General features: G+C 40.8%; 1 protein-coding gene across 1 annotated transcript in view; it reads left to right on the top strand.

Moving 5' to 3' along the window:
• The window catches only part of LOC135548163 (integrin alpha-2-like), a 44,071-nt gene extending 32,949 nt beyond the window's left edge, over positions 1 to 11,122 (top strand). Inside the window, exons 19-29 of the mRNA XM_064977482.1 lie at positions 489 to 574; positions 2,874 to 3,015; positions 3,117 to 3,209; positions 3,321 to 3,397; positions 3,510 to 3,696; positions 3,810 to 3,920; positions 4,087 to 4,197; positions 8,164 to 8,277; positions 8,396 to 8,485; positions 8,691 to 8,807; positions 9,586 to 11,122. Coding sequence (XP_064833554.1) covers positions 489 to 574; positions 2,874 to 3,015; positions 3,117 to 3,209; positions 3,321 to 3,397; positions 3,510 to 3,696; positions 3,810 to 3,920; positions 4,087 to 4,197; positions 8,164 to 8,277; positions 8,396 to 8,485; positions 8,691 to 8,807; positions 9,586 to 9,681 — 1,224 coding nt within the window. The 3' untranslated portion in view covers positions 9,682 to 11,122. The remainder of the gene's footprint in view (positions 1 to 488; positions 575 to 2,873; positions 3,016 to 3,116; positions 3,210 to 3,320; positions 3,398 to 3,509; positions 3,697 to 3,809; positions 3,921 to 4,086; positions 4,198 to 8,163; positions 8,278 to 8,395; positions 8,486 to 8,690; positions 8,808 to 9,585) is intronic.
• The last annotated feature ends 2,157 nt before the right edge of the window (positions 11,123 to 13,279 follow it).

Raw genomic sequence — 13,279 nt, 5'->3', positions numbered from 1 at the left:
TGGTTACGACTAGGGTTAGGGCTAGGGTTGTGTTTGAGGCTAGGTTTGGGGCTAGGGTTAGGGTTAGGGTTGTGGTTGTGGTTGAGGCTAGGTTTAGGGCTAGGGTTGTGGTTGAGGCTAGGGTTAGGGTTGTGGTTGTGGTTGAGGCTAGGTTTAGGGCTAGGTTTGTGGTTGAGGCTAGGGTTAGGGTTGTGGTTGAGGATAGGGTTAGGATTGGGGTTGAGACTAGGGCTAGGGTTAGGGTTGTGTTTGTGGTTGAGGCTAGGTTTAGGGCTAGGGTTGTGGTTGAGACTGGGGTTAGGGTTGGGGTTGAGGTTGAGGCTAGGGTTAGGGTTAGGGCTAGGGTTAGGGCTAGGATTAGGGTTGTGGTTGAGGCTGGGGTTAGAGTTGAACTGGGATGTAGAACTGGGATAGGGCACCTCCACATCTGAATTCCCAATTCAACCCTTAAACAGAGTGTCATGTCTCTCTTAACACTCTTAACACAGATCCCATTCTCCAAAGACTGTGGCTCTGATGAGCTGTGTGAGAGTGACCTGCTCTTGAATGTCAAGAAAGGAGAGATGATTCCCAGGTGAGATCTGACACTCAATCCAGCATAGTAAATCCATACTGAACACGGCGCTCAGTGGTGCAGGCTACCTTAAACCTAAATCAATTCAATTCCACTGGCCTTTATTGTCATAGCGGAAACATATGTTTACATTGCCAAAGCATGTGAAACACAACAAACAAAAGTGAAATAAACAATCAGAAATGAACACTTCCTATAAGATCTCATGAATAGCAAACACAGTATTCCAAAATGTTTTTCTGTGGGACCGGACAAATAAGACATTTTCTGTTCTGCTGGTCTGCTTTAGTAAGAATAAACTTCCTCTATCAAGCCTTGCTGGTTAAAGAAAATAAATTCAGATAGTTTCACAAGTTGAAAGACAGAGGCCATGATTCAAACACACCACAATGTAGCAACATTGCACTGAACTTCACTTTTAAAACCAATTTCCCTGACATGATAGCATTGACAGTAAACACTATGGATGTCGGCTCAAACATAATTACCTTTAACAGTTAAGTGCAGTGCGATTTGTTTGAATCCCAGCGAGTCATTAACAGACACACAGTACAGACACACAGTACAGACACACAGTACAGACAAACAGTACAGACAAACCGTACAGACAAACAGTACAGACAGACAGACAGACAGACAGACAGACAGACAGACAGACAGACAGACAGACAGACAGACAGACAGACAGATATTACAGACCAGACAGACAGATATTACAGACCAGACCAGACAGACATTACAGACAGACAGACATTACAGACCAGACATACAGACAGACATTACAGACCAGACAGATATACATTACAGACAGACATTACAGACAGACAGACATTACAGACCAGACAGACAGACATTACAGACAGATATTACAGACCAGACAGACAGACATTACAGACCAGACATACAGACATTACAGGCCAGACAGACAGACAAACATTACAGACCAGACAGACATTACAGACAGACAGACATTACAGACCAGACAGATAGACCAGACCAGACCAGACAGACATTACAGACAGACAGACATTACAGACCAGACAGATAGACCAGACCAGACCAGACAGACATTACAGACAGACCAGACATACAGACAGACATTACAGACAGACATTACAGACAGACAGATGTTACAGACTGACAGGCATTACAGACCAGACAGACAGACATTACAGGCCAGACAGACAGACAAACATTACAGACCAGACAGACATTACAGACAGACAGACATTACAGACCAGACAGATAGACCAGACCAGACCAGACAGACATTACAGACAGACAGACATTACAGACCAGACAGATAGACCAGACCAGACCAGACAGACATTACAGACAGACCAGACATACAGACAGACATTACAGACCAGACAGATAGACCAGACCAGACCAGACCAGACATTCATTACAAAGCACTGAAACAATCCCACCCCAGCATAATATAGTGTCTTCATTACAAAGCACTGAAACAATCCCACCCCAGCATAATATAGTGTCTTCATTACAAAGCACTGAAACAATCTCCACCCCAGCATAATATAGTGTCTTCATTACAAACTGAAACACTGAAACAATCCCAAAGCACTGAAACAATCCCAGCATAATATAGTGTCTTCATTACAAAGCACTGAAACAATCCCACCCCAGCATAATATAGTGTCTTCATTACAAAGCAATGAAACAATCCCAACCCATCATAATATAGTGTCTTCATTACAAAACACTGAAACAATCCCACCCCAGCATAATATAGTGTCTTCATTACAAAGCACTGAAACAATCCCACCCCAGCATAATATAGTGTCTTCATTACAAAGCAATGAAACAATCCCAACCCATCATAATATAGTGTCTTCATTACAAAACACTGAAACAATCTCACCCCATCATAATATAGTGTCTTCATTACAAAGCACTGAAACAATCTCACCCCATCATAATATAGTGTCTTCATTACAAAGCACTGAAACAATCTCACCCCATCATAATATAGTGTCTTCATTACAAAACACTGAAACAGTCTCACCCCATCATAATATAGTGTCTTCATTACAAAGCACTGAAACAATCTCACCCCATCATAATATAGTGTCTTCATTACAAAGCAATGAAACAATCTCACCCCATCATAATATAGTGTCTTCATTACAAAGCACTGGAACAGTCTCACCCCATCATAATATAGTGTCTTCATTACAAAGCACTGAAACAATCCCACTCACATACTGCAGGTATATTTTAACATTCATTCTTATCCCCTCTGTATTGTTTTGAGTAAAATGAGTGTTGTGTTTTGCAGCTCATCTAAGATGTTGGTCAGCTTTAAGAACAAGAGGCTGTCCTTCACTGTGTCTGTGACCAACAAGAAGGAGAATGCGTACAACACCCGAGTCATGGCCACATACTCCAAAAACCTCTTCTACGCCTCCATCACTCCTCCAGTATGGATCAGCCTCTTTGATGTTTAGCATGACACCCACTATAGATGACTATTTGCATATTTATCAGTAAACATTCCCTACAATTGTGGGATTCATTTCAGAGTGATGAAACAGAGGTGAAGTGTAGCTCCACCCGAGAGACTCGTAGCCTCTCGTGCCAGGTGGGATACCCAGCTTTAAGGAAGAACCAGGAGGTAAGACCTAAAGACAAAACAAAAAACTATGGGCGTGTGTGTAGGTCTCTCTCTCTTTCCTTGTCAGCCAGGGTTGTCGTTTCCTAAACAATGCACATCTGTTCCCTGCAGGTGACATTCGTAATCAACTTTGACTTCAATCTGAATCAACTGCAGACCGAAGCCGATGTGAGTTTTGAAGCTCTAAGGTAGGAGTACACAGAACTTGCTTGTTTGTTGATCACATAGTAATCTCTCTTAGTCCTATGGATCTTCTGTTACATGACTGATTGATTGGATGATTACATGTGCTTATTACAGTGACAGCACAGAGGTGAACCCCTCAGACAACCACGCCTCTATCTCCATCCCTGTCCACTATGATTCAGAGATCGCTCTCTCCGGGGAAGCAAATCTCAATTTCTACGTGGTTGACATGGACAATGAGGTGAAGACCACAGTGAATACTTTCAATGACATCGGTCCTGAGTTAAAATTCTCTCTGAAGGTGAGAAATAATGCACAAACAGGTACACAGTCATTATGTGTCAGTCAGTCTGTGGTAAAACACTTCCCCCTTGTGGTAGAAATGGTAAGACAAGTGTTTTCTCTTTTGTTCAGGTTTCGACAGGGAATTTCCCAGTGAATATTGCCTACCTCACAGTCTCACTGCCCAGGGATACAGCAGGAGGCAACCCATTACTCTATGTGACAGGAGTCAACACTGCACCTGTGAGTAAAGATAACCAGTCAACCTGTTTCTAAATAACTAGGCATGGCCCAGGGTTGCTGGTTCAAATCCCAGGTTTGACGGGGGAGAATCTGGAAAGAATTACCTTTCTGATGGACTTAGTTATATTTTAAAGAGATTGACTGTTGCCCTCTTGTTGTTCTGCAGGCTGGAGATGTTAGCTGTGAAGTAGCCAGCCTCGTCAATCCTCTGAAGATCAGTGAGAAGCCTTACACACCATCCTTCTCCAAGGAGAACCTCATGAGCACAGAGGAGCTGGTGCGTTTGTGTGTGCATTCCTGTGTGTATTGTTTGTGACAGAGAGAGAGACAAAGATAGGTTCACAGTTTTACATCTAATGATATCCTCTGAATGCATACCTGGGTCATTCCTACGATGGTTCACAGTTTTACGTCTAATGATATCCTCTGAATGCATACCTGGGTCATTCCTACGATGGTTCACAGTTTTACATCTAATGATATCCTCTGAATGCATACCTGGGTCATTCCTACGATGGTTCACAGTTTTACATCTAATGATATCCTCTGAATGCATACCTGGGTCATTCCTACGATGGTTCACAGTTTTACATCTAATGATATCCTCTGAATGCATACCTGGGTCATTCCTACGATGGTTCACAGTTTTACATCTAATGATATCCTCTGAATGCATACCTGGGTCATTCCTACGATGGTTCACAGTTTTACATCTAATGATATCCTCTGAATGCATACCTGGGTCATTCCTACGATGGTTCACAGTTTTACATCTAATGATATCCTCTGAATGCATACCTGGGTCATTCCTACGATGGTTCACAGTTTTACATCTAATGATATCCTCTGAATGCATACCTGGGTCATTCCTACGATGGTTCACAGTTTTACATCTAATGATATCCTCTGAATGCATACCTGGGTCATTCCTACGATGGTTCACAGTTTTACATCTAATGATATCCTCTGAATGCATACCTGGGTCATTCCTACGATGGTTCACAGTTTTACATCTAATGATATCCTCTGAATGCATACCTGGGTCATTCCTACGATGCGGTGCCTTTTGGAACTCATAACTTTTTAGGAAAAAATTATATATATTTAAAAGAAAAATAGCATTCTAATCAGAAAAAAGGACATATTGAAAAACATATTGGTCAAGCTCAGGCACTTTATTTGTTTTTTCAGGTTCTTTTTATAACCTTTCAGGTGCATAATTCGAACAGGGTGGACATTTGGAGCCCAAATTCAAATCAAATCAAAATCAAATGTCATTGGTCACATACACACATTTAGCAGATGTTATTTTGGGTGTAGCGAAATGCTTGTGTTCCTAGCTCCAACATTGCAGTAATATCTACAAATTCACAACAATACGCACAAATCTAAAAGTAATAGAATGGAATTAAGAAATATATACATTTTAGGATGAGCAATGTCAGAGTGGCATTGACTAAAATACAGTAGAATACTGAAATGAGATGAGTAAAGCAGTATGTAACATTATTAAAGTGACTAGTGTTCCATTATTAAAGTGACCAGTACAGACCATGTACAGTGGGGAGAACAAGTATTATTTTTTTTTACCTTTATTTAACCAGGCAAGTCAGATAAGAACAAATTCTTATTTTCAATGACGGCCTGGGAACAGTGAGTTAACTGCCTGTTCAGGGGCAGAACGACAGATTAGTACCTTGTCAGCTCGGGGATTTTGAACTTGCAGCCTTCCGGTTATTAGTCCAACGCTCTAACCACTAGGCTACACTGCCCGATTTTGCAGGTTTTCCTACTTACACAGCATGTAGAGTTCTGTAATTTTTTAAATCATAGGTACACTTCAACTGTGAGAGACGGAATCTAAAACAAAAATCCAGAAAATCACATTGTATGATTTTTAAGTAATTCATTTGCATTTTATTGCATGACATAAGTATTTGATACATCAGAAAAGCAGAACTTAATATTTGGTACAGAAACCTTTGTTTGCAATTACAGAGATCATACGTTTCCTGTAGTTCTTGACCAGGTTTGCACACACTGCAGCGGGGATTTTGGCCCACACCTCCATACAGACCTTCTCCAGATCCTTAAGGTTTCGAGGCTGTCGCTGGGCAATACGGACTTTCTGCTCCCTCCAAAGATGTTCTATTGGGTTCAGGTCTGGAGACTGGCTAGGCCACTCCAGGACCTTAAGATGCTTCTTACGGAGCCACTCCTTAGTTGCCCTGGCTGTGTGTTTCAGGTCGTTGTCATGCTGGAAGACCCAGCCACGACCCATCTTCAATGCTCTTACTGAGGGAAGGAGGTTGTTGGCCAAGATCTCGCGATACATGGCCCCATACATCCTCCCCTCAATACGGTGCAGTCGTCCTGTCCTCTTTGCAGAAAAGCTAACCCCAAAGAATGATGTTTCCACCTCCATGCTTCACGGTTGGGATGTTGTTCTTGGGATTGTACTCATCCTTCTTCTTCCTCCAAACACGGCGAGTGGAGTTTAAACCAAAAAGCTACATTTTTGTCTCATCAGACCACATGACCTTCTCCCATTCCTCCTCTGGATCATCCAGATGGTCATTGGCAAACTTCAGACGGGCCTCGACTTGCGCTGGCTTGAGCAGGGGGACCTTGCGTGCGCTGCAGGATTTTAATCCATGATGGCGTAGTGTGTTACTAATGGTTTTCTTTGAGACTGTGGTCCCTGCTCTCTTCAGGTCATTGACCAGGTCCTGCCGTGTAGTTCTGGGCTGATCCCTCACCTTCCTCATGATCATTGATGCCCCACTAGGTGAGATCTTGCATGAAGCCCCAGACCGAGTGTGATTGACCGTCATCTTGAACTTTTTCCATTTTCTAATAATTGCGCCAACAGTTGTTGCCTTCTCATCAAGCTGCTTGCCTATTGTCCTGTAGCCCATCCCAGCCTTGTGCAGGTCTACAATTTTATCCCAGATGTCCTTACACAGCTCCCTGGTCTTGGCCATTGTGGAGAGGTTGGAGTCTGTTTGATTGAGCGTGTGGACAGGTGTCTTTTATACAGGTAACGAGTTCAAACAGGTGCAGTTAATACAGGTAATGAGTGGAGAACAAGAGGACTTCCTAAATAAAAACTAATAGATCTGTGAGAGACGGAATTCTTACTGGTTGGTAGGTGATCAAGTACTTATGTCATGCAATAAAATGCTAATTAATTACTTAAAAATCATACAATGTGATTTTCTGAATTTTTGTTTTAGATTCCGTCTCTCACAGTTGAAGTGTACCTATGATAAAAATTACAGACCTCTACATGCTTTGTAAGTAGGAAAACCTGCAAAATAGGGCAGTGTATCAAATACTTGTTCTCCCCACTGTACATAAGGCAGCAGCCTCGAAGGTGCAGGGTTGAGTTACCAGGTGGTAGCCGACTAGTGATGGCAAAGAAATGACACACAAAAAAACAAATACTGCAAAGTTGCTTAGGAGCTAGAAGCAGTGCTGTCATGTCTGGCAATGCCATCTTTGTTCAAATTAGCCATAGCTCTGTGAGTAAGCAAGTTCGAGCTAGCATAATGTTGAACACTTGAACAGGATTTTAACTTCTCTATCAAACATATTTTAACATTTTGAAATTTTGTTGATTTTTCTCTATAATTAAGCATAGCAGGGAGGAAATGTATGAGTGGGACATACAGACTAACAACATGAAACATGGAAGAATAGATATAGCTGAATGTTTACACTTATTTAGCTTTGCACTATTGTTTTCCCACCAAAGAAATGATGACACTTCCTGAATGTGGTGTCATTGTAGGAAGGGGTTGTTTTCTTAGATGGAGAATTAAAACAAACTAACAGGGTGGAAAGGGATATCAGGGACACTCAGAAAATCTTAAATAAAATAATAATAAATACAATGATCACGAGGGAAAAAAACATTGATGAGAGAGAATTTAAATAGGGCTATAAAATAACGAAGAAAGATTTTAATTATGCTATTACTTTAAGGCTTATGTTTCTTGTGGAAGTTGATGAATAACACTGGAGGACATGGCAAAAACACCTACATCCTACATTCAAAATGCAGAAAATTCCCTTTCAAGATCCATATTTTTGTTGTTCTTTTAAGGTAAAGGACACCTGACCATATATTTAAAGCCTTTTGTACTCCACATTTACACTAAATAAGAAGTGGTATTTCCTCGGGACAGAAAAGGCACCGCATGGTAGGAATGACCCATCTATTGTTTTCGGATTCTTCCAGAACTGTAAGACAGCAAAGTGCCAGCCTATGAAATGTGTCCTGAAAGACATGGGGATGATGAGTGATTTCTTTGTGAACGTGACCACGCGGATATGGAACGGTACCTTTGCTGCTGTAAGTATAGACAGACAAATGTGTCTGTTCCACATTGTTTACATGCTTGCTTCTCCTCCTCTTTAATGGTGTCCAGACATCACCTCATTCGTCCTCCTCTTGTGTTGTCTTTGAGCAGTCCTCATTCCAGTCCACTGTGCTGACTGTGAGCACAGAGATAGAGACTTCCCAACCTGAACTGCTGGTCATCTCTCACAAGCACCTGATGGTACTGGACTAATACATAAAATACTTCTCAATACACTTTAATGTTGTATCTCTGATGTCCAGGCAGAGTTTGTTCATTTGTACAAGTTCAATGTGTTTAGATGACCAGCATATTAACAGCTACACTCGTTGTATTGCCTGACTGCTGGTGTGAAACATCCTGTCTTCTCCTGAACACTGTCATCTGTCTCCTGACCGGTCTGCAGGTTGGCGTCACCATCAGTAAACCAGGGATGAAAGGGGAGATCCCTGTAGGCGTTATTTTGGGAAGTGTGATTGGAGGCCTGCTTCTATTGGCTCTCGTCATTGGCCTGCTTTGGAAGGTATGTGCCAGTCTTTTGCACTTTATGATGTAAAACTCTCTTATACTGAACGACTGAAAAATAGCAGAAGTTCTGAGCTATCCTAACTAGACCAGCTAACCTTACCTCTATCACGCCAGTATCCCTCCACATTGTATATATGGTATTAGAACTGACCCTGTATATACAGCGCTCTCCGTAATTATTGGGACAGTGAAGCATTTTTAAAAATTTTGGCCAAAGGTTTGGATTTGTCTGCACTTTAACTTTAACCTCATGGTCATTGTTTGATTTCAAATCCAAACTTTTGGAGTATAGAGCCAAAATGTTTGTTTTTTTAATGCTTCACTGTCAATTATTATGGAGGGCACTGTAGCTTCTCCCTTCGTAGTGTTCTTATCACTTAGCGTGTGTTTGTGTTCTACCTTGTTATTTTTAGTATTACATTGATATTGATTACGGCATTGTTGGGTCTGGAGCTTGCAAGAAAGGCATTTCATGGCACTTGTACATGTGTCATTAAAAACGTGAAACATGAAATACTCCTATGTCATCTCTTATTCTTCCTTCACGTCTTCTGTTTGTGTGCCTTTCTCTCCCTCTGTCTCACTCTGTCTCACTCTCGCTCTGTCTCCCTCTGTCTCACTCTCGCTCTGTCTCCCTCTGTCTCACTCTCGCTCTGTCTCCCTCTGTCTCACTCTCGCTCTGTCTCCCTCTGTCTCACTCTCGCTCTGTCTCCCTCTGTCTCACTCTCGCTCTGTCTCCCTCTCGCTCTGTCTCTCTCTGTCTCTCCTTCCAGTTTGGTTTCTTCAAGAGAAAGTACCAGCAGCTGATGAAAAACACTGATGAAGACCAGGCGGAGACCGAGGGCCTGCGGGAGAACGCAGCAGCGTGAGAACCAGGCGCAGGAAAGAACCCATCTTAGAAACCACAATGTGCCAACGGACTGAGAACACAATGACCAAAGACCACAACCACAACCACACACAAACTGAACAAACATGATTTGTACTTACATATTGAGCAAATGGCTTGTTAGTGGAAGGGGCTGTTTGGGTGGTGGCTTTAACATGGTTTTGGTTGTGGAGTGAACGATTGCTTGGAGTGAACATAAACACATTGTTTGAGCGTGTTAGAGAGTGTGTTTTGATTAGGACCAAAGAGACAACAGATTTTATTAGTGGAGATAACATGATTCTCTCACCACCAAACACTTCCAAGTGAAGACCCTGTTATGTCGGCCATCTTGGATCCTCCATAGGGAAGTTATTTATCTACAGTGCATTTTTTTCTGGCCGAATTCATACTTCAGTACTGTTATTCCTTTTTATATATGTTCACGGAATTGTTGAGGCCTATTGTTGAGTAAGAAGCTTGTGTATAGTAATTTGTCATATCAATTGATATTATTGATATCAATTGTTGAAAAGCACAGTAGTATACTGTAAACAGCCGTTCAAATGGATATAGACAATAGTTTACACATGAGAGCTTATGGACGCTATCATATCATAGCATAGCTACCATATGGCGTTCTCGGTGCTTTACATTGCAGTGGGAAGGTTTGGCATTATGTTGATGCCGAGGCATCCTTATTTGTGAAAGAGACATTTACTTGAATATCAAAATAATAACAGAACATCAACAACCAATCTTTTCTACTTTCACTAAGGTACATCCTGGCTTTGAGTATCTCAGTCACTGTTTTACAGAGACAACGCTGTATAATTACCCCAGCCATACAACTGCCTTGGGAGACACTGTGAAGACGCTGTCTTTAGAATATACACTGTATTCAGATCAGATTCATGTAACATTTGATTCATTGCACTGTTTGTAAAAATGTAGTGATATTAATCAAAGCAGAGTTATTGAATGTGTAGAAAATAAGTATATTTATTGTGTGGTTTCTATATTAAATATGTATCATTCAAATTCTTTATTATCAATAGATAAAACATAACACTTAAACAAGTGTTTAACTTATTCCCTACATAGCTATGGTGAAAATGCATTAGAAGCACTTACCGGTTAATCTGTTTATTTTGTACAGTCATTGTATCATGACTGAGAGAAACAACAGCAACTAATTAATTGTAGCATACAGACAGTAGCAAAGACTAAACTCTCTGAGATAATGTTTATGAGATATATTTTTGCACTGATATTTTTCCAGGTGTATTTTCAAAGGGTACATACCACTTCCTTCATTACGATTTTCGAGCATTCATTTTTTTTATGACAACGTTATTGTGTTCATTGAAACTTTTGATTTTGTGTTGTAAATATGCTGATGGGGAATTTTATTTCATTAAAACTTTACGTACATAAAGGTGTGAATGACTTCCTTTTTGTATTGTTGGGGACAGCTTTAGATTCACTGGTACCGTGTGTGATCTAATATTTGCCATAGAAAAGCTCCTAGATGAGGTCAGAGTTCAAATCTGTCCTGTCCACTGGCACTCATTGTTCTCTTTCCAACAGGACTCGTCAGCTTCATACACCTTCTACCAAAGACAGAAAAAATCCTCCAGTATTAGCTTCCCGTGGAACTAATGCTGCATTCATAACCAAGTGGAAGGTGGTAATTACCAGTTGAGAATTCGTAAATAGCAGTTAGATGCATTCATGTGCTTTGAACACATTGGCTAATGGCCAACAGGCTGCATCAACCTTAAAATACAGCTATCATTATATTAAACAAATTATAATGTTAAAAAAAAACATATTAATAGATAGCTTTTTATGACTGAATGTTTTGTTGCTACATTAAACTGCCAAACATTCTGTTATAGAGGTCATTTCTTTAGTAGGTCCTGTCAGAGGTCAGCATGTAGGAGAAGTCTGTGATCAGGATGATAGAAGTTACCCACTAGTAATTACCAATTAGATTATTCCAAGTCCAATGTGGTAAATACCACCTTCTCACTTGGATATGAATTCAGCATAATGCACCAATTCAAACTGTGTCAGACAGGCTTCAGACAGGCTCGGGAGCCATGTGACTATCACTTGACAATGATTAGTTTCACGCAACTCGTACTTAATGAGTACCCTATGCCTTGTGATCATTATGCAGAGCATTGTGCAAAGTACACCATACATACATTTTGTAAACACTTTACATTTAGTTGCTCTTATGCCTGTGTAATAAAAATGTAATTATTACTATAGTACTGTAACAACATTGTATTAACACATATAGCATTTCCGTGATGACAATAACTGGTAATCTGTAACTCAGTTGGTAGAGCATGGTGTTTGTAACTCAGTTGGTAGATCATGGTGCTTGTAACCCAATTGGTAGATCATGGTGTTTGTAACTCAGTTGGTAGATCATGGTGATTGTAACTCAGTTGGTAGATCATGGTGTTGTAACTCAGTTGGTAGAGCATGGTGCTTGTAACTCAGTTGGTAGATCATGGTGATTGTAACTCAGTTGGTAGATCATGGTGTTGTAACTCAGTTGGTAGAGCATGGTGCTTGTAACTCAGTTGGTGTTTGTAACTCAGTTGGTAGATCATGGTGTTTGTAACTCAGTTGGTAGATCATGGTGATTGTAACTCAGTTGGTAGATCATGGTGTTGTAACTCAGTTGGTAGAGCATGGTGCTTGTAACTCAGTTGGTGTTTGTAACTCAGTTGGTAGATCATGGTGTTTGTAACTCAGTTGGTAGATCATGGTGATTGTAACTCAGTTGGTAGATCATGGTGTTGTAACTCAGTTGGTAGAGCATGGTGCTTGTAACTCAGTTGGTAGATCATGGTGATTGTAACTCAGTTGGTAGATCATGGTGTTGTAACTCAGTTGGTAGAGCATGGTGCTTGTAACTCAGTTGGTGTTTGTAACTCAGTTGGTAGATCATGGTGTTTGTAACTCAGTTGGTAGATCATGGTGATTGTAACTCAGTTGGTAGATCATGGTGTTGTAACTCAGTTGGTAGAGCATGGTGCTTGTAACTCAGTTGGTGTTTGTAACTCAGTTGGTAGATCATGGTGTTTGTAACTCAGTTGGTAGAGCATGGTGTTTGTAACTCAGTTGGTAGATCATGGTGCTTGTAACTCAGTTGGTAGATCATGGTGTTGTAACTCAGTTGGTAGATCATGGTGTTTGTAACTCAGTTGGTAGATCATGCTGCTTGTAACTCAGTTGGTAGATCATGGTTTTGTAACTCAGTTGGTAGATCATGGTGTTTGTAACTCAGTTGGTAGAGCATGGTGTTTGTAACTCAGTTGGTAGATCATGGTGCTTGTAACTCAGTTGGTAGATCATGGTGTTGTAACTCAGTTGGTAGATCATGGTGTTTGTAACTCAGTTGGTAGAGCATGGTGTTGAAACTCAGTTGGTAGATCATGGTGTTTGTAACTCAGTTGGTAGATCATGGTGTTTGTAACTCAGTTGGTAGATCATGGTGTTTGTAACTCAGTTGGTAGATCATGGTGTTTGTAACTCAGTTGGTAGATCATGGTGTTTGTAACTCAGTTGGTAGATCA

Source organism: Oncorhynchus masou, chromosome 11 (assembly GCF_036934945.1).
Source record: "Oncorhynchus masou masou isolate Uvic2021 chromosome 11, UVic_Omas_1.1, whole genome shotgun sequence".
In the NCBI taxonomy this organism is placed as follows: Eukaryota; Metazoa; Chordata; class Actinopteri; order Salmoniformes; family Salmonidae; genus Oncorhynchus; species Oncorhynchus masou.
Note: the sequence above shows the minus strand (reverse complement) of the source record. Positions and strands in the feature narration are given on the sequence as shown.